The sequence below is a fragment of the Saimiri boliviensis genome, chromosome 5 (genome assembly GCF_048565385.1).
Source record: "Saimiri boliviensis isolate mSaiBol1 chromosome 5, mSaiBol1.pri, whole genome shotgun sequence".
NCBI classification, from domain to species: Eukaryota; Metazoa; Chordata; class Mammalia; order Primates; family Cebidae; genus Saimiri; species Saimiri boliviensis.
In genome coordinates, this window is record NC_133453.1 from 34,982,373 (window position 1) to 35,004,520 (window position 22,148).

At 44.6% G+C, this 22,148-nt stretch overlaps 1 protein-coding gene across 3 annotated transcripts in view; it reads right to left on the reverse strand.

Moving 5' to 3' along the window:
• Positions 1-22,148, reverse strand: part of NRP2 (neuropilin 2) — a 117,190-nt gene that overhangs the window by 89,577 nt on the left and 5,465 nt on the right. For all 3 annotated transcript variants that reach the window (XM_010336410.3, XM_074399190.1, XM_074399191.1), the window contains one exon: positions 12,461-12,638. In XM_010336410.3, the coding sequence (XP_010334712.2) occupies positions 12,461-12,638 (178 nt within the window). The remainder of the gene's footprint in view (positions 1-12,460; positions 12,639-22,148) is intronic.

Sequence of the window (22,148 nt, forward strand, 5' to 3'; positions counted from 1 at the left end):
ATGAAGATTTGTGGGCAATGAAAATACCAGATTGTCATAGCTCAATAGCATCAGCAGATTCCAGGTGTAAAGAATCCTTATGGCCTCCAGTTTCCCCAAAATGTGCGTAAGGTACATAAGAGACTGAACTGAATCTTGCTCTTTTTATATAGTTTTTCTGTTTAAACAAGGCTGAAGGACTTACTAAAATTAATAGACAAATCACCAACAAGAAAAGTGAGTGGATTTGAAATCCACGGTTTTAAGACTCACCCAGCAGAAATCTAGCTTGTAAGAGTTTGATGGGATAACGTTAATTTTTGTAAGTGCAGTATTTTTATGAGCACATATATATCCATATGTGAACATATGGCCCACGGAGTGTGGAGGCAGCATCCCGTATATTTATAAGCTCTTAAACTATCATCTAGAGCACATATTCTTAAATGCATGGATTTCTACTAGGGCCCACACACGAGTGTCAGTGGGCTGGGGAAGCTCTATCATTGTTTGCTGAAATTCTGTGTTAGTGTGTAGGCATGTTTTTCTAGGGAAGGCATATGTGACGAAAGAAACATTAAATTACCGTTAACTGAAACATACCTGTCTAAGAGGGTGCTGTGTAATCTGGGAAGGGTAGCATGTGGGCTTTGTGGACAGACCCATCTAGTTTCTGGCACTTGCTTGTGGTGTGATGGTAGACGAGATATTTAACCTCTTTGAGTTTCAGTTTCATCATCTACAAAATGGACATAATAACAGTCTCCACCTTTGGGGATTGCAAAGGAACACGCAGGCCCAGTACAGTGCCAGATGCCTTAGGAAGCGCCCGAGAGACCCTGGCTATTTTTATTATTACCAGTGTTCAACAAAACAGGATAGTGGTTGTGGAGAAGAGAAGAGTTACACACACATGACACCTTGGGAGCCAGACAGAGCAAGATAAGATGAAAAGCACGGTTCGAGGCAGCCTCAGTGCCCCCGTTCTTGCCTCAATGCCCCCCTTCTTGGGGCTGAGTTGCTAAAAAATCCATCAGCAGTGCTTCAGACACTTGAGTTTTCGAGATTTTATTTCAAACTTGTGTTTCTGAGCCCAGGCTGTGTTGAAAACCACCCGTCCTCCATCTGCTGTGTCTTGGATAGCAAGGTACTCAACCTCCCAAGAGGCTAGTGAGTTAATGCACATCACTGGGTCAGCACAGTGCTTGGCACGCAACACGTGCTCAATGAGTAGCCATTTGTTGTTATTGCTGCAGTCATTCTTACTTGCTATTTAACTCCAAGGGCTCAAACACTTTCTATACTCTGTGTTCATTTGTGTATCGGCATCGGTTCCAAGTGCCTTTTTAATAGTGGCTGTTTGCAGTTGCATTTTCTTCCTTAATTTCTTCTCACCACAAATCTCTGATATTTTGAACTGCTTTATCCACAGTCCCCTCACAACCAGGGTCACCAGGGTGCTTCAGAAGAGAGGAAGTCTGACCACCCACCAAAGGAAGTACGTAGAGAGAATAACCCAAAACAAACTGAAGGAATTATTCCAAAAAACCTTGAAGGCAAGAGAATGGAAATGACAAATAACATCTATTTATAATGACTGGCCATTTTTCCGCAGAGGCTCTGTGAGGATGGCGAGGGCCCCGCCAATCTCTTTGTTCCTCGTGGAGAGGGCTGCCAAGAACGCTTCCCGACGTGAGGAAGGAGGCCTCTGCAGACAGCGCGTCTGGTAAGTCACCCTCGAGGTGAACTTTCAGAGAATTAAGGGCACACAACAAAGCCTCCCCCGCTTCTGCCCTGACCCATTGGGTGAACGCTGCTTCCCTTGCCGACCTGGCTGGATAGCAAGGCACATTCCTGAGGCCATGTGGTCACGGGTCTGCTCAGCTTCTGCACCAGCACACATACTGGAGACCACCTGGACGAAGCACGTTTGCTTACGTAGGGAACGGTTTTCTAGGCAATCGGTGCCAATGCAAAGTTGAAGGCTTTGGGGCAGGCTGCTTTCAGCGTGAGTGTTGGGTCTTTCGTTGGTCTGCTCTGTGTCTATAAAATCCTCACCTTCCGCAGTCAGCTTAAAGGACCCCTTGCTAGCATTCTGGAATGATACCAGAGTGCAAAGGAAGAGTGGTCCACGATTTTGGCCCATTTCTGTTTTCCTCAGCGGTAGCAGCGGCACTAGGAGGTGGGGGGCTTGGATGTAAAGGTGAATCCCAGCAGAGTCAGGACTCACTAAATTTTCCTGTGCTGGCCTGGGTCAGTCACGCTTGCATGCCTCAGTTTACCTCATTGGACAAAAGGGAACAAAGATCATGCCTTTGTGCCTGGTGGGGCTGCCTGCACGTGTGACCACTGAAGGGCATCGGAGCACAGCATCCAGGGCCCCCAGTGTGCTGGCAGTGCCCCTTCACTCGGCAGGGTGAACATTTCCCTCTGAAATAGGTGTTCATGAATCCTGGCTCCTGGGGGATCCAACTGTGAGAGCAAATCATAACTTCCCCATCTGCCTGAAAAGTTGGGAGCCTGCTGGGAACGGAAGTATACCAGGCACCAGGGAATCCATCACAGCAAGAGAAAAGTCCTTTTTGTTTTTCCAGGGATTTAGGCTCCATATCATTTTTCTCTTCCCCTTTGCTGGCATCCAGCCTCCCAAACAAAACTTGGAAGATGCAAAACTCATCTGAAAAACGTGCCATGCAGAAATCCAAGTAGGGGCCAGCTTGGGAGTAGGTGGCAGGTGTGATGGGCCCCCCTTTTAGAGTTCATTTACTTGGAGCTTCAGGTTACAGAGCTTGGAGCTTCTCCTGGCTCCAGGGGTAAACTTGTCACTACTGTACAAAGAGCACCATGGTGTGGAAATGACGGGCCTGCTCTAATGTCCAAGCAGGAAGGGGCTGCTGCCACGCTGGGGTGGAGATCCTGAATCTAGCACTCAGAGGCCAGTCAGCTGGAACTGCTTCCGCTTGTGACTATGCTCTCGACAGCTGTATTCTGAAGCATGCTACGAAAGCAGCCCGCACCACGTGAGGCGTGTTAAAGCACTCACCTCCTCTCCCCAACCCAGAAAAGTCCTTTCCATTCTGAGAGAACAGGTCGGGCTTTGCTGGGGGTGGAGGAAGGAAGCATTTGGGAATATTGGGTGCTCCCGGCTAGAGCCTCATAAGATCATGAAGAAAGATGTTTAGAAAGGACATGAGCTTCTACGAGCAAGGGAACCAGATTACAGGAAGTCTCTGGGCAGGATGGGAGCAGTGTGAGTCAGACCTTGAAGGGTCTTTATTCATCCCACAGCCACAAGCAGGCTGTTTGTTTTGCGCACAGAGCTTCTGACTGGTTGGCCACAATATTGTAGCCACCGGTGGGGGCCCTGGCAGCATGGGAGGAGGCACCAGTGCCAGGGATGAGCATTAAGAGCCACATATGGATAAGGGCCCAGGCAGAGAAGAATACAACAGGGAAGGCCCCCAGAAGATAACTCAGTACCCCAACATCTAACCCAGCAGCCTGCCCTGCTTAGACTAAATCCTGTATGTGCTTGGATGTCAGTGTTCCAGCAGATGACCCCCCAAAATTATACTTTCCTACCCTCCTACCACTCTTAAAAGATGACACATAGATAAATCGCTTTGAACTTTTAGATGAAAGGTGCTCTATAAACCTGAGGTCTCATCAACTGTAATTGTTACGGTAATTATTTTAATGATAATAATGATGATAATGGGAGAGGGGGGGTCGGTGGGGATGAAACCTCCTACCTTGAGACAAAGAAAATCTCTTCCATTAAAACCTGCATCACCAATCCTCCTGCTCCTAGCTCTCAGCCATCTCTTTCAAACTGCCAGTTCCTAGGCTGAAATATTATTTACTGCTTTCCTTTCCAATAAAACAATTATTTGTTCCACCATTTCCCCCCTCGCTCACTCTCCGGTGTGTCTGACTTCGTCCTGACAGCTCGGCCATGGACTGTTTACATGTCTCGCTCACCCTCCAAGACTCTGGTTCAGCTCCATTGACACTAAAGGCAGGAGAATTCTCTCGGTGTGAGGAATCAATTACTTCCGCTGACACTCTATTACCGGCCCTCACATCTTTGGACTCCAGATGGAGAGTGAAGGTGGTGGTGAGGATGGCAGGGAATTTGAAGAGGATGGTGAGCGGGGCTGGGGGGATCGGGGGAGTAGGAGGCAGATGACAGGAAGGCAGAGAGAGAGAGAGGAACTGAGAGTCAGGCCTCCAACTCGGATTTAAAGTCACAGAAAGAGATCTCTCTCCTTGACTGCCCTGCTGGTATCCGGAGGTGACCGCATGGCAGGAAGAGGCAAAGAAAAGGAATAAAAAGAGAAAAGGAAAAGAAAAGCCTTGTCAAGGATATCTAAAGAATCAGAGAGGCCCTAAATACCTAAGCACCGGGACAGCAGATGCCAGCTCCGAGTAGATTGACACAGGTATACGAAGGCCGCTTTGGCCTGCCTGGCTTCACACCCAGCCTGACGATTACTATCTGTGTGATCTCTCAGGGCCTCAGTATTTCTGTCTGTTAAATGGGAATAATAGTACTACCAGTACCAGTTGTGGAGGTTAAACATGGAACGCTCTTAGAGTAAGACCTGACGTCTGGCAAGAGCTCAATAAATGTCTGCTATTGTTGTCTAACTCTGAGAGTTCCTCCACAAACATACGGTTGAGTCCCCAGTGGGACAGAGTAGAAAAATATTAGAGACTACCAAGATGCTTGGCTACAAAGCTCGAAAAAAGGTATAAAAAAGTCATGTGGATTTTCATTTTTTGCTGCCCTCACAAACCTCAGCCCAACACACATTTCTTTCTCCTTTTCCATTTTCTTCTCCTTTTTAGAAAATTTTATTTTGACTTGGCTAACATTTTTCAGGGATTCTCCTTCTAGGAAAAAAATTTTGATTATATAAATTAAATACAACCATCTACTCTGCAATCAGCTGAGATGAGTTGTGAGGCACAAGGTCCCATGATGAAGGACGATTACGGAAGCTCTTTTCTCGTTGGAAAGGCAAGGGCAGCTGATATCTTTTTTTTTTTTTTTTTTTTTTCCTAGAATGATTTATCTAGGCAGAAGTATAAGGATGGAATTAAATTCTCTTTTGAGTTTCTCTTAATCCAAAGGCTTAAATCCCTTTGCCACTAAAAAGGGCAAAACAAAAAGAATATACTTTTTTTTTTCTATAGGACTCATGACTCCAGGAAAATACACAAATCCCTTTTTAGAAAAATCTAATTTCTTTACTTGGTATATTTCCATCTCTTCTTTATCCCCTCCACATCTGGAGCTCCCACTGAATTTCTTAAGACAGACTCTCAGTCGGTGTAATTAGATGGGAGAATTACATGGAGTTACATGGGGTGAGATGCTGGCCCTCTGGGATCTCTGGGTTCAGAGAAGGTGCCAGGGTGGAGAGGCAGAACAAGGGGGATTGTGCGTGATCAAATCTCAAGTGATTTTCTCAGTCCAAAGATAAAGCACATTGTTATGAAGGGCATCCACAGCGAAGCTTGCATCGAGACACTTACAATTGCAACACTCATTTTTAAAAACAAACTGCCCAAAGTAATTCCAGCTGCTCTTTCACCTTGGTAAGAGGAGGGGAACAATCTGTGAGTTGTTTTTCCCCGATCCATGGGCACGGTGGAGTTGCTGGGTGGACCCCCTGGTCAAGGTTGGTAAGTGTAGGGGCCAGCTGCTCCCATTCCTCCACCGCGTACCCGGAAGCGGAGCTGTTTCTGTCATTAGGAGGAATGTTGCAATACAGAAAAGTATTACTGCTCACTGGTTCCTTAGGGGAATCAGAATATTTCTGTGGTTGGGCAGGCAGTAAATAATAATGTCAGTAATAATGTCACGAGTAATCAAACCAATGGCCTTTCCTCAGCAAGCACAAGGCACCCTCAGGAACCACAGAGAATTCTCGCTATGCTTTGCTGGCTTTTCAGACTCCAAGGGACACCAGCTGAAGCCACACCTCCCACTGGGCAGTCTGGCCTCCCACCCTCTATGCATAGGAAAGAGACCTGGAATCAGAAAGTCTTGTGTAGCAGTAAATTGACAAGAGGAGCTTAATTTGAAGTGTTACCTTAACTTTCCCAGGCTAAACCCCACTTTCAGGCATTCTATTGTGGGTACCCTTGGACATAAGGTATGAGGCTGCAGAGACCCTACAATGGACAGGGAAGGTGGGGACAGCAGAGAGTCCCAATAATTTCAATCTTTCCTGCTTCCTGACCACCCTGTCTCTTAAGGAGATGGTAGAGGTTGCCTGGCCAGGAAATACAATTAAATAGCATTGCTCAGGCACCTCTTCACTGGGAAAAGGGTTTGTGTTAGCAATTCATAAGAACAGTCCCTTTTACTCTACCTTTATAATGCTCACTGGTTAAGAAATTGGGTTCAGGCATGTTTATTTATTTTGCTTCCTGAAGGCATCTTGTCTTTGAGCATGCTGCTATCTGCCTATGACACCAGCGAAACACACTCCCCTTCTGCCTGGCCAACTTCTTCAGGATTCGTATAGGCTTCACCTCCTCCAGGGAGCCTTCCTTGATCTTCCCAGCCTAGGCTAGACCTGGATGCTGTGGAACCACATAACAGGTCCGTATCATGTCCCTGGCCAAATGCATGATGTGGGGGAGGTAGAGAGTATAAGAGTAAAGCACAGTTTGAAAACTAGAGTATCTGGCTTCAAAACTCTTCTCTGCTACTTATGAGAGTGGAATCTTGGGCCAGTTGCTTAACTTTTTTGAGCCCAAGTTTCTTCATCTGTAAAATGTTAAGAGTAACAGCAACTTTAGGGAAAATAATATGATTTATTCATCACTGCATTCCCAATACTACATATGTGCTTAGCACATAGTAGTTGTTTAATAACTATTTCCTGATGAATGAATGAATGGTCTATTGCCTCTTTGTTGGTGAGAGACTCATGTCCCAAACTGGTTAGTGACATTCATGTCCTGTGTCCTACCCCCTGAGATTATGTCATATCCCCAGAAGGACAAATAGGGAAAACAGATCTGTCTGCCTTCCAATACAGATTCAACTCATGCTAACTTATTGCCTGGCATCTCCAATGTAAAAATATCACTCTATCACCTGCACACGCCTGCCTAGCACCCTCCTAGACAGGCACCATAGGAGTTAGATATGAAGTGCATGGTTCATGCGCTTGCAGAATTTACATGCTGAGAACTCAAGATGACCACATATGAACAAAAAAGCAACTGACTCAGGCAACACCAAGTGTTCTGGGAGTTCAGAGTAGGGGCTGATAAGAGAGAACTGCAGGAAGCAAGGAAACTCAGGGGAGGAAGATGGGAGCGTGCAGCTGGACACCGCGGAGGGCGGGGAAGGAGGGCTGGAGCCCTGGGAACTCAGGGGGCTCACGCAGATGTAAGACTATGTTTGGTTATTTGCAGGGAATGAAGGGTGTTTACTGAGCACAGGGAAACACTGCTGGCTGAGTGGGGAGGGGCAATGACTAAGGTCTGGTCTGATCCCTCTGTTTACTATGATCAGGTTTTCAACTAGGAAACTGCTACCTTTCTAAGATATCATCTCTTACTTTGGGAGAAACAGACACATCTTCTAAGAGATAGAGGACCCCTCTGGCTGTAAATAAACACAGGAGCACCTTGTTTATCTAGGACACTTAGAGGCCAAATATCCAAAACCTTAAATATGCAGAATATGAGGGTGTGGGGAGTTTAGAAGAAAAGATTACGAGCTACTACACACTGCTGCTGAGAACTCCATCCTCTGTTGCTCTTATACTTTGTAACTTTGGGATCTCTCCCCAGTCCTAACTCTGCTGCAAGCTTGGCTGGCTGAAGCCAGCTGGAAATGCTGGCCTTGGGATTGCACTGACTTGGACGAAGCTTAGATCCCAGGACCCAAACTTCCTAACAGACAGCAAGGGCTCCTCAAGCAAAACTGATAACCCAATAAAAAAGCAAAAACAAGTCAGAGGGGAAGGCTCTAGGAGGCAGGCATACTTGTAACAGGATGTGAAAGCAGGAGGATTGATAGAAGATAGTCCCAAACTGTCCCGTGACAAAGTCCAATGATGCTAACACAGTTGCTAGTTTATTGGGCATCTACATAAGAAGGCAGAGTAATCTTGCAAAATATTTATGATTATGACAGCTTTGCAGATGAGGAACCTGAGGCCTGGGAAGTTTAAAAGGTCAATAAAAATTCAAATCTAAGTCTGCCTGTTCCAAATATGGCATTACCTGGTTGCTGTCACAAAAGTGAAGCCTGAGTCATCAAGAAAAAGTTGACTCCTCTCAATGTAGGTTTTAAAAAGACAGGGAAGTGCAGCACATGATTTAGAATGTTCTTGATCAGAAATCCTTTAAAGAAGAACTTTTGGAACTCTTTAAAGTTCTTTTTTAAAGAACTTTAAAGGTGGATATTTCAGTATCTGGACATTTCGCCTAAATAGAATGCCATTCTTCAGTGACATGTAGTAAATGATATATTGCTGTGCTGAACATAGCACATAAAATCATCTAGGTAGACCTCCTTAAGAGGTTTTTAGCCTAAGAAATGCTCTTTCATTTCTTGCTAGTGGCTTTTGCATTTTCTGAGACCCATCAAGATACCCATCTAGAAACTGCCAATTCTTTTTTTTTTTTTTTTTTTTGTTGTGACAAAGTCTCATTCTTTCACTCAGGCCTGAATGCAGTGGCGCAACCTCGGCTCACTGCAACCTCTGCCTCCCAGATTCAAGCGATTCTCCTGCCTCAGCCTCCAGAGTAGCTGGAATTACAGGTGTGCACCACAAAGCCTGGCTAATTTTTTTATACTTTTAGTAGAGATGGGGTGTCACCATGTTAACCAGGCTGGCCTTGAGCTCCTGACCTCAGGTGATCTGCCTGCCTCGGCCTCCCAAAATGCTGGGATTACAGATAGAAATGACCAATTCTTAAAAGGGCCCAGCCTCTTAGTTTTGGTTTTATTTGAACCTCTGGGATGGGGTTGGTGCTGAGCTTGTTTCTGAACTCCTTAACAAGCTGTGTATCATATGGAGGTGGGTGTTTTAAAAAATGTATACATTTTAAATTTTAGAAGTGGAAAAAACCACTCAACTTTGTGTATGGGTTTCTAAAACCATAACATTCAGCCTGTTGGCTGATGACTCAAGCGAAAGGCCTCTGTCTGCCAGAGCAGCGACATCCTAACATCCTCCACTCCTCGGGGAATAAAATGGCTTCTGTTTGCCCAGACGGCCTGGAGTCTTGCCCTTTTGTCCTTAGGCTGCAGGAGTCCGGCAGTGCCACAGCGGCCTCTGGTTTCTGCCCGCAGCTTCTACACAGGCCCCAAACAGCCTGCGGGTGCCCAGGATTTGCATTTCTACAAGTGCCTAGAGGGAGGAGTCAAGGGAAGTTCACTAGAGATGGTGGCCTTGGATTGCACTGAGTCAGGCAAAGCTGTGGTGTATGAGTGAAATTTTCCAAGCACACAGCAAGCTTCAATGGAACAAAGTTAATCATAAGCAACGGTTAGGGGAAAAGGGCTGTCTGGGGTTGACTCAGCAACCGTCTCAACCTTTGGGATGTAGATTTCAAGGTATACAGAGAGCCAAGGGCCCAGGGGCCACAGCCCAGGATAAATAATTTCATATCATGGCCCTGTTCCCAGGCCTCGGGGCAATCTTAGTGGTTAACCCAGCATATAGGAAGAACCCGGGCAAACACGAGGTTGGGCGTGCCGACTACTGCTCTTTCTCCACAGCTAGGCTGGCTTCTTCTCTTGACTTTCTTGCTCAGTTCCCCTTTTTGCTGCGGCGTTGCGGCTGTGCTCTGTGACTGGAAGGCCAGCCCAGGCAGTTTTCATTTGGGAAGTATCCACCTTATAGGACTGCAGAGCCAAATCCAATGTGAAGCATGCTCCCCAAATAAGAGGAGAAAGCAGGCTAATTTCCTTGGATAGTGAGTGCTTTCCAAACCCAGGAGCTCCCTTGGAATGAAAATGCAGTATGGAAGAGAGTGGGAGAGCCGGAACCAGACAGAACTTCCAGGACTTCAATTAGATTAATTGTTCCTTTCACAAGAAAGTAAAACAAGGCAGTGGGGAGGGCAAGCCCATTAATTGCAAATGCAAATGGCCAGGGGAAATGTCAGAAATACCTTGAAGAATGAGAGGCTGAGAAAACCAGATGTGTCTTTCTAAATACAAACTAACGGGAGAGAGAAAGAGAAATGGGGAGTAGAGGAGAAAAGTGGGGAGGAACGGAGAATTAATGACAAAGTTAGGTGGATGAGGCTTAATCCTAACAGAGCCTCTCTGACAGTTTGGCACTGGGGGAAACAGATCCCAGAAAGGTTTTTTTCTGAACTCCCTCAATTTTTAGGTTCAAACCAGACACACGAGGTCATGGAATGAGGAGAAAAGCAGGAAGCAATTTAGCGAGGATGATAAGCCAGAAGATACCCTTGTCAATCGCTGCTTCCCCCACTCCAACTCCAGCAAGGGCAATGCCTTCTTCTTTCCTTTCTCAGAGGCTCTGGCAACCTTCAGTTCTCCCCATCTCTGGGACTGAGTCCTGTATATGGAAGGGGCACCCTGCAGCCCAAAGCAGGCCAGGAGCATGTTTTTCTGGCTTTTTATCCGTCCCAACATGTTCTAAGTCATGCTTACTAGCTCCTAAGATTTTCCCTCCAGAAGCCATGCTTTCTCCCTCTGCCACTATGAATATACATAGGATGACCTCTTGGCAATTTCCCTGGGAGGTTTGCTGGCATAAGCATAACAGAATTTGGCCCTCAGTGGAGAGAGGTGCTCAGCCAAATTTCTCTGAGCTCAGACCTAGGCTCTCTGTACATTATGCTTCCATTTGTGCCAAGCTTCTGCAGTCCAGCCAGAGGAATCAGGGCCCCAAACCCCTTAAAAAGAAGCTCTTCTAACAGAAATTCTTGATCAAGTTCACTGTCAGGGAAGCAGAAGGCTTGGGATGCTAAGCAAATGTATCCAGGGTGTGCATGTAACTTAGACAAAGAGGAACTGAAGAGTTTCCCTATGTCATCCGTTGAGTCAAGAGTGGATGTGGGATTAGAAACTCCATCTTATGACTCTTCGTCACATGAGGCATCTATCTGGGAAACCCTTTGATTTTCAACAAAGGCTACTTCTTGTTAGGAGAAAACCATTATATAGGTGCAAAGTAGTCCTAGGAGGATAATAATGACATCAATTCACCGAGCCTCACAGTCTAGCACTAGTTAGAGAGGGGACTTGTTTCCTCCATGAGGAAATCTGGCCCAGACCTGGCCTGTGGGAGCTTTGCCTGCTCCTTGGTACCTGTCCTGCCAGCTTGCCCCTTTATTAATTTTTCAGTATTCACAATGCCTTAACAGCAAGGAATGCTTAGACAATTTATTAGTCACATGGGAGCACTGAACGCTTATCAGAGTAACAGCACATTTAGGGCAGAATATGACTGTTGGTATATTCTTTTCTGCACAAAAACTCTCACTTTAATTCCAATGAGGAAAGACTTTAAGAGGGAGTTCAGTGACAGTGCAAAGCACATCTGCATTCCAGACATGATAATGCTGCCTGCTTCCCAACCTTAACTTTTAGGGACCTCAATGTTAACATGGCATTTCTAAAGTACTCACAAGTGTCTAAATGTCCACTTGGGAGTTCCTAAGCCACACATTTCCAGGGTGGCAGAACCAACGCTGTAAGGCCAGCTGAGTCACGCTGGGTGACTGACCTAACCTCTCTGTGCTGCCCTTTTTCTCTCTTTTGCAAAATGGAGATCATAACAGCACTAACTTCCCAGCCCACTGTACAAAGTAAATAGATTAATATTTGTAATGCAATGAGAACAGAGTTTGCTAAATAAATCCCTAACACTGACTTTGAGACTCTAACTTGTATAGCACAGGCATCAAGAACCAATATAAGTCTTAGAACTACTTTGATTTTTTTACCCCCCTTGTTTTTCTATAAGGAAACCAGTTACCACTGTATAAAGTAACAGGCTGATCCTGCGTGGCTGGATGCAGAGAAAGTCTCCACTTGGGGATATGGCTGCTATCTTACTAAGGAAACAGGTAGGGTTTATACATGTAACAGCCTTGGAAATGGGTAGATCTCCAAGTGGAAGGTAAACCCCAAAGTCAAGCAGTGGGGTTTTGTAGGCCACCCCCTGCCACCGCATGGAAATTCTCCTCCACTGCCAGCCTTTGGAGGTGGGTTAATATTCTCTACTTTTCCCTCAAGAAGGCTTTTCCCACCATACTGTGGGATCAACCACACCTTTATTTCCCTGGAAAGGGAATGTCCCCTTGAGGTTTTCCTCTGGGGCCAGGATCCACCGCTGGTTAGCAGCAGGTCTTGGGGTGAGGGGTGCTGCCACTGCATGCTAGAAGTGACAAGAGCGGGGAGCGGGTGTAGAGCACGTGCGTCTCATGGACGGGATACACGGGGGGACAGAAGGGAGCTTACTTGCAGTCGTGCTTCTCGATTTCAAAGTGAGGGTTGAAGTTGAGGACAATCTTCTGGTTGGGGTCGGGGGCGTAAACAATCCACTCGCAGTTCTGGTGGGAGGGGTAGTCCTGGGGGTAACCAGGAGAGGTGATGTAGCCAGCAACTTTGGAATTCAAACGACCTCCGCACGGTGGGTCTGAAAGAGAATCCAACAACCCAAAGAACTTCACATATGCTGTGGCTTGCTTCCCCCCTCCACCCCACTCCCTCCTTCTCTTCTGTACCAGTGTCTGATTAAAACTATTTTACAGACCTTTTATGGCAGTCCAGAAGACTAACCTACTTACTCATTCGGTGGAAGAGATTATTCCAGCTCATCCCTCTCCCTACCCACCCGACTATACACACACACACAGATGAAAGTATTCCAGAACATGGCCATAAATATTCTCAATTACATGGTCTGTGATTGAAAAAACAAGAGGACCGCAAACTCAACATGCCTCCCTGCCTTTCCTGCCTCCCCTCCTTGGCCCATCTTCCTCTCCTTGTTCAACCTCCCATCTCTATCTTTATCTCATAAATCCTTCATTTGATTCGATGTCTCCCAGCCCAACCCAGGCAGCCGGCAGTTAGGGCTCCGGGAACTGACAATGGTGGTTTTGTGGTGCCGACCCACAAGCAAGCCTGGCAACAATTACACGTGGTGCAGAGGAAGCACTTTCAGCTTTGGGCCAGCACAGGCCCTGGAGGGTGATTGCAGCCTTTTTTTTTTTTTTAAGAAAAAAAAAAAGCAAAACCCCCAAACATTTAATTCCACATATACCACAAATTTGATTTATTATTTCATTATACACCGAATGGAAAAATCTGTGTTAGAGAATCTACTGGCTCCAGTCTTGGAATTTCGACAAAGGTGCTTTGTGTTGAATGAATGTGTTTCTTGCGTGCTGTCTGCCCACTGTCCCTCCTGCCTGGTCACCACCACCAGAGTGTGCTGCTGCTTTGTCCGGCCACACTGGTTATTTGCAGGAAAAGCTGGCTCCCTGTACCAGCAGGGCCTGGCTGGAGGCAAACAGCTTCATGTGGCCCAGGAGGGAAGGGAGCCGCCTTCAAAGGCTGCAAAGGTGGGTGATGACATTTGAGGAATCTCATCTATCTGGGAGTAAAGTTCTGCAATCCCCAGCAGGGCTTCTTGGGAAATAGGGAGTTTTGCTTAAATACCACAGTAGAACAGAAGCTGGGAAGGCACAAGAGACATGGAAATATTCAGAAGGCTCTCGGAGACCTTCCTGAGATGCGTGTGTCTCTTAGCATCAATCACGATTTAATATCGCCATCTGCATGGAGCAGCATGGGCCCGTGAATTATGTATTAGGACTCAGCAGCCGCCCTCCAGGACGGGTCTTTCTTCTGTGTTCACTCTTTGAGGGAACGGGTCATGCATTTTTTAACTCTACAGGTGCACTTTACTATTCCCCATGTCTGTTGGCATTACTATCTCCCAGACCTCTGCTTTAGATTACTGGCCTGACAGGCTTTAAATGCATAAAAGATGGGCACGCTTCACATGGGTGGTTGGGACACAAATCCACACAAGTAGCCTTTCCGGCATCAAGCCTCCAGGAGCTCAAACTGTGCCATGTTGAGCTGCCCAGAATTGAATGGATTCAAGTCCATTTCCTACTGGGTGGAAAACAAAAGCAGCCATTTCCTCAGGCTAGTAGACAGCACATCATCTTCTTACCTAATGACCTTATACCCACCCCAACCCATGAGGACAATGGGCCCATCCCTCCCACCCAGACCACAAGAGACCAGCGATGAGGCCCACTTCCTCTGCAGCCAATACCCACAGGCTTTCCAGGTGCCCGCACCACTCACCCATGCTGGGACCCAATGTCATCTAGCCAGCCAAATTGCAGCCCGTTGGTCCAGGCTTATGCATATAAAGTGAGGAGGTGTGGCCCTCTGAGAAGGCAGAGGTGTGAGGACAGATCACCAGCTGCTCTTACTCAACTAGCAGAAGAGGGAATTTTCTACCGGCTCCAGCTCTCTGCCAGCTATTTTGCAGAAAACTGCAGCCCTGCCACCAACTCACCCCAAACCACACTTTTTTCCCTTGGAATTCATTAGAGGAAACCTGAGCTGAGCTCCTGTTTAGTAACTGTTTTGGTTTCCACGTACTCTCCACTCTCCCTACCCACACTCCCTCCCTCCTTTCCCCATCCCTTCCTCTACTTCTCTCCAATTACTCTTGAAAGAGGAACTTTTCTCCCTCAATTTCCCCACTTCCCAGGTTTAGGCTTTTAGTAATTAGACCAGGCACACAGATCAGCAGTAAGGATGGGAAACTTCTTCACAAAGGTTTCATTTTTCATCTAAAGTAAAAGTGATCATTCTCCACTACAAAAAAAAAAAAAATGTAAACTATATATATACCATAGCTGACAGTCTGCACTGTCTGCTGTTAAATCAAAAGAAAAAGGAGTAATCAATTTCTTTTTTACTATCCTTTCTTTATCTGAAGAAAATCAAGGCACTTATTGAAGTATCAGAGAACTCGTTGAAACATCTGCCCCAGTTGTGTGTGGTTAACTTTTTTGATTTTCACAAATTTATAAACCCAGATTCTTGCTTGGCTTGCACTCACACTCAGAAACACACAAACATAGATATTGAACATACTTCAAGAACATATACATATCATTAATTCACACTTTAGTCCTGTACACACGTTGACACCTTCTCATAAAATATTACACATCATTTGCACAAACATATATCCACAAAGATAAACACTAGAATTTCTGTTTTTATTTTTCTTGGAGAGAACAAAATTCTTGAAACATATCAGTAAAAATTTTAAAGAAAACACAATCATTCTTCATCTCCTCTTGATAACTGATCTTTCATTTCTAGGGTTGGGGACACACATTTCTTAAATACAAACATGTCCCAGTAGAAATTAGCTAGAATTTCTTCTGAAGAGCAATACCATCCATTACTTTGTAGGCCTTTATTGTGTTCAGAAATGAACTTTATACATGGTTTCTGTCCTGTTTCGAAGGAGTCAAGCTAAGCCAAAGGAGAGTTGAACTCAAGGGCAAAACCCTTAAGGCCAATCTCCATATACAGAGGGGAAATTGACCCTGTGGAAGTTTGAGCTACTGAGCCTGTTTGGTGAGTCGACAAAGGACTTCATTCTGCAACTATTTCGTGAATACCTTTCACCTGGGGCAAATTCATCACCCAAAGAGAGATAGCAAAACCCAGGTTTGGAGTGTTCTGAGCAGTTTTCTCCTACGCCTGCCGGATGAGCCAGGCCGCGTCTGAGAAAGGCCCAAGGCTGAAGGGAATAAGGTGACAGCTCCAGATGTAATTGGAAATAAAGAGAACACCAAGTTCTTAGGTCACCAAGTTCTGATTTTCCTCCTCTAATGACTACTTAGGTGTTTCTATTTGAAATGTAAAAGATCCGATTGTCTTAAACTCTGTCTTGTTCTTTTTCTCTGAAGTATTGTTGTGATGCTGCCTGGGTAACGCAGCCCTGGAAAGGTAAAGGGATATTGTACACCTTCACTTAGGAACTCACTTTCCTACAAAACCCAATCACTTTCCTTGCGAATGTTTAATTTTTAAGGAGTATTAAGAATGGGGAAAGAAGATATTGTAAAAATCTGGTCTGCCTTCTAGAAAAATTTAGTTGGCCTTGTTTTAAAAGAACACTGTATAACCTGAACTTGACGATAATATTTGCTAAATACTGAAGCCTGACCGTAGTGGGAACTTTATAAATAGTCGGATTACCATGGCTAACTTCACAACAGCTTGGTAAAAGACCAATCAGATCCCTCACTTTAGTTGAACTGAAGGAGAGAGCCCTTGGCAAAACCAGGGAAATTTGGCCACTTGCTGGATGTGGGATACAGGGTCCAGTTGTAAAAGGTGACTCTGGGGTAATGGGACTGGATTGCCAGGAGAGGGAGGGATCGACATAGGCAGAAAGACGGGCGTTGGCACCCAGCTCTTAACTCACTCACTTTGACCTTTCTGGGGCTCAGATTCGCAAACTGTAATTCAATGAATGGACTGAATTAGGTGTGTAGCTTTTAGATTTATTTATTTATTTTTTTGAAGTACTTTTTTTTTTTTCTTGAAGAAAACTCTACTTAGACCTCTAGTGTACAAAGAAAATAAAAGAGAGCTCTTCTTGGTTGCTGGGAGGGAGGTGGCCAGAAGCAGTGCAGAGTCCAGGCCTCCCAGACCCTACCCGCAGCTCGGAGGGGCTTCTCTGCAAGCCCTGCTGGAACATGGTTTGAAACCCTCTAAACAGGGCATCTTGATTCCCTGTCACTTTAAAATGCCATGGGAAAGAGAAAGAGCAGAGGATTAGGAGACATCTATTTCCTACGTATACCTGAGGACACTTAGTGGAGAAAAGCAATCGGTCTTATTTCCCCTGAAAATAATACACTACATTTACCTTAAAATTTATTCTTCATCCACAGCATAATCCCATCTTGTCCCTATTTCCACAGCATTGTTTTCATTTAATTATCGGTAGCAAGGCAAAGAAGAAACTCTCTCTTCTACTTTAAAAGAAAGGAGGTTGTCACCTTGTCACTTAACTCACTCCACCAGGGCAGTTCATGAGAAATAGCACTGGAGCAGGATGTAAAAGCCTAGTAATCCAGTCTGGTGTCACTACTAGCAAGCTGTGTGACCTTGGGTAAGTTAGTAGACAACTCTGAGCCTTTGCTTTCTCATCTAGAGAATGAGAAGAGTGATTTTAAAGGCCAGTTCCAGTGCTAAAATCCAAAGCCCATACAATGAGGTGGGGAAAAAAATCCTATAACCCATAGATTGAGCCAAAAATTCAAAGATTCTCTACCTCCTAAACAATAAGACATTTATTCAAGGTGCTACCTCTGTTCTATCTGCTCGGTAAGCCTGAAACAAAACTGCAGGATTCTTGAGATGAACGTGTCTGTCTTGCATTACGGAGAGTTCAAATGTCTCCTTTAATCACGTTAGGTCTACTAACATGAGTTTCTTTTTGTAACTGAGCCTGTGGCTGCATATTTATAAATATTATGGATACACAGTTCTGTGTGTGAGCATGTCAACAACTGTGATGCATGAGAAGGAAACCAAAAGAACTTTCTTCAAATCCCTCACCCAGATCATCTAAGGCCTTGGCTCAGGGTTTTAACCAAATTTTGCTTACCAACCTAGGATAAGCTGCTTTTTAAGTTATTTCTGTGAGCTGAGGCTGGATTTTGTTTTATTCAAAGCGACTTCAGCCTGTCACAAGACAGTCTCATAAAATCTGTATCTTGGCTTAAGCTGGGAAGAAATGAGCCAATCCATCAGCCTAGGAATGTGGCTGTTTGACCACTTCCTAAGGCAACTGGGAAGGGATGCAATCTACTCAATTTATGGAGACTGGTGGCAGTGAATGATGCACTCCTGAAGGCACAGCAAATGGAAATCCTTCTGAACTTTTGCAATGATAAAGTTCAAAATCTGAATAAAAGGGCCTTCTAGGAGGGAAGCAGAGAGCAGGGGAGGAAGCCAGCATATGAGTTCGGAAACAAATAAGGAACAAAGCACATTCCCTCTCTTAAAACACCTCCAATGAATTAACTTAGGAGAAACTAGAAATTGGGTCTGGAAACAAGGCCTTCTGAACATCTCTCCCCTCAATCTGGATTCTAAAAATGAAGCCTCATTTAGTCCGTAAAAATGTAAGTTTGATGCAATTACCTCTCCTGACCTCGAATCATGCCACCTGTGGTAACCTTGTTATTTGTCATCTTATATCATAAACAAATGCAATTCCAATAGGGCAGCCAATATAATGTCATTAGTTTATATTTATGTCCGCTCTTTTCCAGCCCTCATTGCAAATGCAATTTTGATGCCATCGATGAGAGATCTGGGATTACAATTCCTGACCATTTTAGCAGACATTTGGGGAAGGAAACAGAAGAATAATTCTAAGGTCTCTCCAAAAAACAAAGGAGAAAGAAAGGCAATATAATATTTTCTTCATTTATTTTGATTAACTGAAGCTTATGTTGAAACATCAATGGCTCCCCATTGGTTAGCAAGTGAAACCCAAACCTCTTTGCCTAGCAATTTGGGCCTTGAATTGAGCCCAAGCTATTATTTCTAACCTTGTTTGCAATTATTTCCCACCGTACATTCTAAACTGCCGCTTCTGAGTGTTCCCCAATAAACCCAGCATCCATTGCTCTACTCACGGCTTCCCCTTCTCCTTGTATGCCCTTCCCTGTTCTAAATCCTGCCTGTCCTCTCACTCCAGGCCACCTCTGCTTTTCTTCCTCTCCCATACCAGGAGTAATCTTTCTCTTCTCTGCATCTGAGAGGCTGAAGCTCTTTAGCATCTTCTGATATGTGTGAGAGTTCCCTAAGGTCTCATCCGTTCTACTGAGCCACCAGCAACTTGAAGTCATGACTCCTTGCTGATCCATCTTTGGCAAGCCTTACAGGATCAAACCAGAGCCTTTCCCAAAAGTCAGACTCATCGAGATTTGGTGAATTAATCGATTAAGAAGTGACTAAAGGCACATCAAAATTATCACTAGATAGGACAGACTCTGAGAGTTCTATCAGAAATTGTTCTGCTGCTGCAGCTACTGCCCTTCCTTCTCTACCCTCAGCTGTTATTAAGCGCAAATATTTTTTAGTGGTGAATTGAAAGTTTGAATAACTTGTCTGGGATAATAATACCTAGTCATAAATAAGTCAAGGTAGAGTTAGTGTGAACTGTCTCCTAGAACATCCTAATGCAGATAATAAAGTTCAAAGCACACTCACATTTTATTTTATTATTTTATTTTATTTTTTGAAACAGAGTCTCACCCAGGCTGAAGTACAGTGGCACGATCTTGGCTCACTGCAACCTCTGCTTCCCGAGTTCAAACAATTCTCCTACCTCAGCCTCCTGAGTAGCTGGGATTACAGGCTGTCACCATAGCCAGCAAATTTTTATTTTTATTTTTTATTTTTAGTAGAGATGGGGTCTTGCCATGTTGGCCAGGGTGGTCTTGAATTCCTGACCTCAGGTGATCTGCCCCCCTTGGCCTCCCAAAGTGCTGGGATTATAGGTATGAGCCACCACACTCGCCATTTTAATACTAGTAAAATTAATTTATCTTGGGGGTTTTGTCCCCTTCACTCCAACCGCCACACTTCCAAAGGCAACTTTAAATATTTGTTATCTGTACACCAGGAAGGTGCTGTTACTTCATCACTAAGCCATTTGTTGGTGTTGGTTTTCTTGTGCTTAGTTTCAGCTCACCTCTCTCTACTCAACCCCTTCCTGTTTTCTTTTCTTTGGCCCCTAATATGCCTTTGGGGCACATCTATTTTAGTTTTCCCCCTTTATCCAAACAATTATTATTACCATTCAGGCCAGTAATTTGCAATTCCCATTATCTTCATTGCTGAAAGACTCTCCAGAACCTGGTCACTGGTTATCACAGGATTTGTGGAGGCAGGAGCAGGGTACCATGGCCACGTGCACTCGGCTGGCCAGCAGCCTCATGCACTCCTTGCTACTGAGAGCTTCTCTTTTGTGACTCCCAGCCTCTCCTTTTTTTTTCTGGATTAGATCATGAGTCCTTTATGAAGACCCAGAGGGAAATAGGATTATTACGAGTCTTGCTGGGTAAAACCTATTTTGTCTTTCTGATGACTTTTTTTGAATTCAGCTGCTGAAGGCCCTGAATGCCAGAGTAGAAGTTATTACACATTCGCGAGGGCGCCTTCAACGCAGTGTTCCCTGCGGAGCACACGCTCAGTGATGAAGGATGGAAGGGGAGGAAAAGGAACGGAAACGAGAGAGAGATTAAAAAGAAAATAGGAGGTAAGAATACTGAAAATACAGAAAGAAGGAGGAAAAAATGCAAAGGAGACATAAATCTAAGATAAGAACCCAGCAGAGAATATTTTCCTCTGAAGAAGAGCGTGGTGAGAGATAATAGGGTGCTTACAAAACACAGAGATTTGGCGGTAGAAGAACTCAGAATAAGAATTATTTACTTATTTTTAAAATCTCATAAAAATAAACTTACCACATGGGTACAGTGTGCTTTCTATGATCACAAGATTCCATTAACCCCACTGAAACAGTTTTAAAGATTCAGTGACTTTGGAATAGGTTTCATATGTGCCAAATAGAATTCTATATACTTTGACATAGCATAACAACCCTATGAAGTAGGTATTGTTACCAAACACATTTCCAGACAAGCAAACTGAGGCACAGAGACTAAGTATCTGATCACACAGAGTACTTGGGTCACAGAGCCGGCAAGAGGCTGAGCTGAATTCTACACCCAGGCAGTCGAGCTCCCACGTGTCAGAAGCAGGGAAGGCCAGGGATGATCCCCCCAAAACTTCTCAATGGCAAACCTACTTTGTAGCATTTAGGGAGAGACAAATGTGTTGCCTGTTTGAAAACCCCCTTTTCTCTGCCTGTGCCAGTACTGTGTGTGAACAACGAGAGATGTGTTTGAGGCTGGGGTGTAAGTGGGCTGGAAGCACTTAACACCTTCTCCACTCGCTGTACACACAGGCACTCAGCTCCTTGTCATCCTGGCCCTCTTTCCTGTGTTCTGGAAACTCTAGGCATGGGGTCTGGGAAAGGGGAAATGAGGAAGTGAGGGGGTGATGGATAGAATGTTCAGGTCTTAAACCATGTATCACAACATGGAAGGATTTTTTTTTTTTCCAACTCCTATTTCTCTCCTTTCTTCTCAGTTCTACTCTTCCCTATCCTAAATGCCACATTGTTATTGTTCTATTGGATAGGAGTAGCATTTTCAGAAATGGGGGATTTATTTTTATAGCACAGCTGGTCTGCCAAAGGTCACATAATTTGGCAACATTCCCAGTGGTTAAAAATTAATTTCTCCTTATTAATACAACCAAGGTCCCAGAGGATTGGAGCTCAGCCTTATCTAAACTTGACAGCTTCCTAAACCTTTAGAAGATGCCTTCTCCTGGAGGGCCAGCTATGATACAAGGCCACTGTGTCCTGGAATCCAACTCCACTGAATCCTGTTAGGTCATAAAACCATGAAACCTTTGGCCATTTCCCATCAAGGCAGATAAAGTTTTGAAAAATACTGTAGGATCTCCAGGACAAACTTCTGCAGCATCTTCCAGAAGTGTGTTGATTAAAAAACAAAAACAAAACCTAGCAAATAGCCAAGTCCCTACCTGGAAGGCAACAGTACAAACACTGACTTCTGATGATCAGTATACTTATCTGCCACTCAAGGAGGGTGCCTCAAAGATTATCCAGTGGCAAATGATAGTCAGATCATAAAATACTTCAAATATGTTAATAATACTACAAGCCATTGCCCAGATGTCACTTTTCAAGTACTTTCTTGTCAGTTCAAGAAATTAAAAAAAGGTATTCTGCTTTTGCTCTATCTTTTAAAACAGGAAAATCTCAGCTCAAGTTCCTACAGTCTTTCCAAACTGGTCCTTTGAGAATATATTTGGAAACCTCTTTACTTGGCTCTTGAATTCTGTCAACTCAGAACTGTCTCACACTCAGGTCACCCTAAGTCAGTTCATTTTCTTGATTGCTTTAAGAAAGAGTTGAGTGAAATGAAAAACACCAGGGTCCCCAGAATCATCTGGTCCCTGGTGTCTCTCCCCA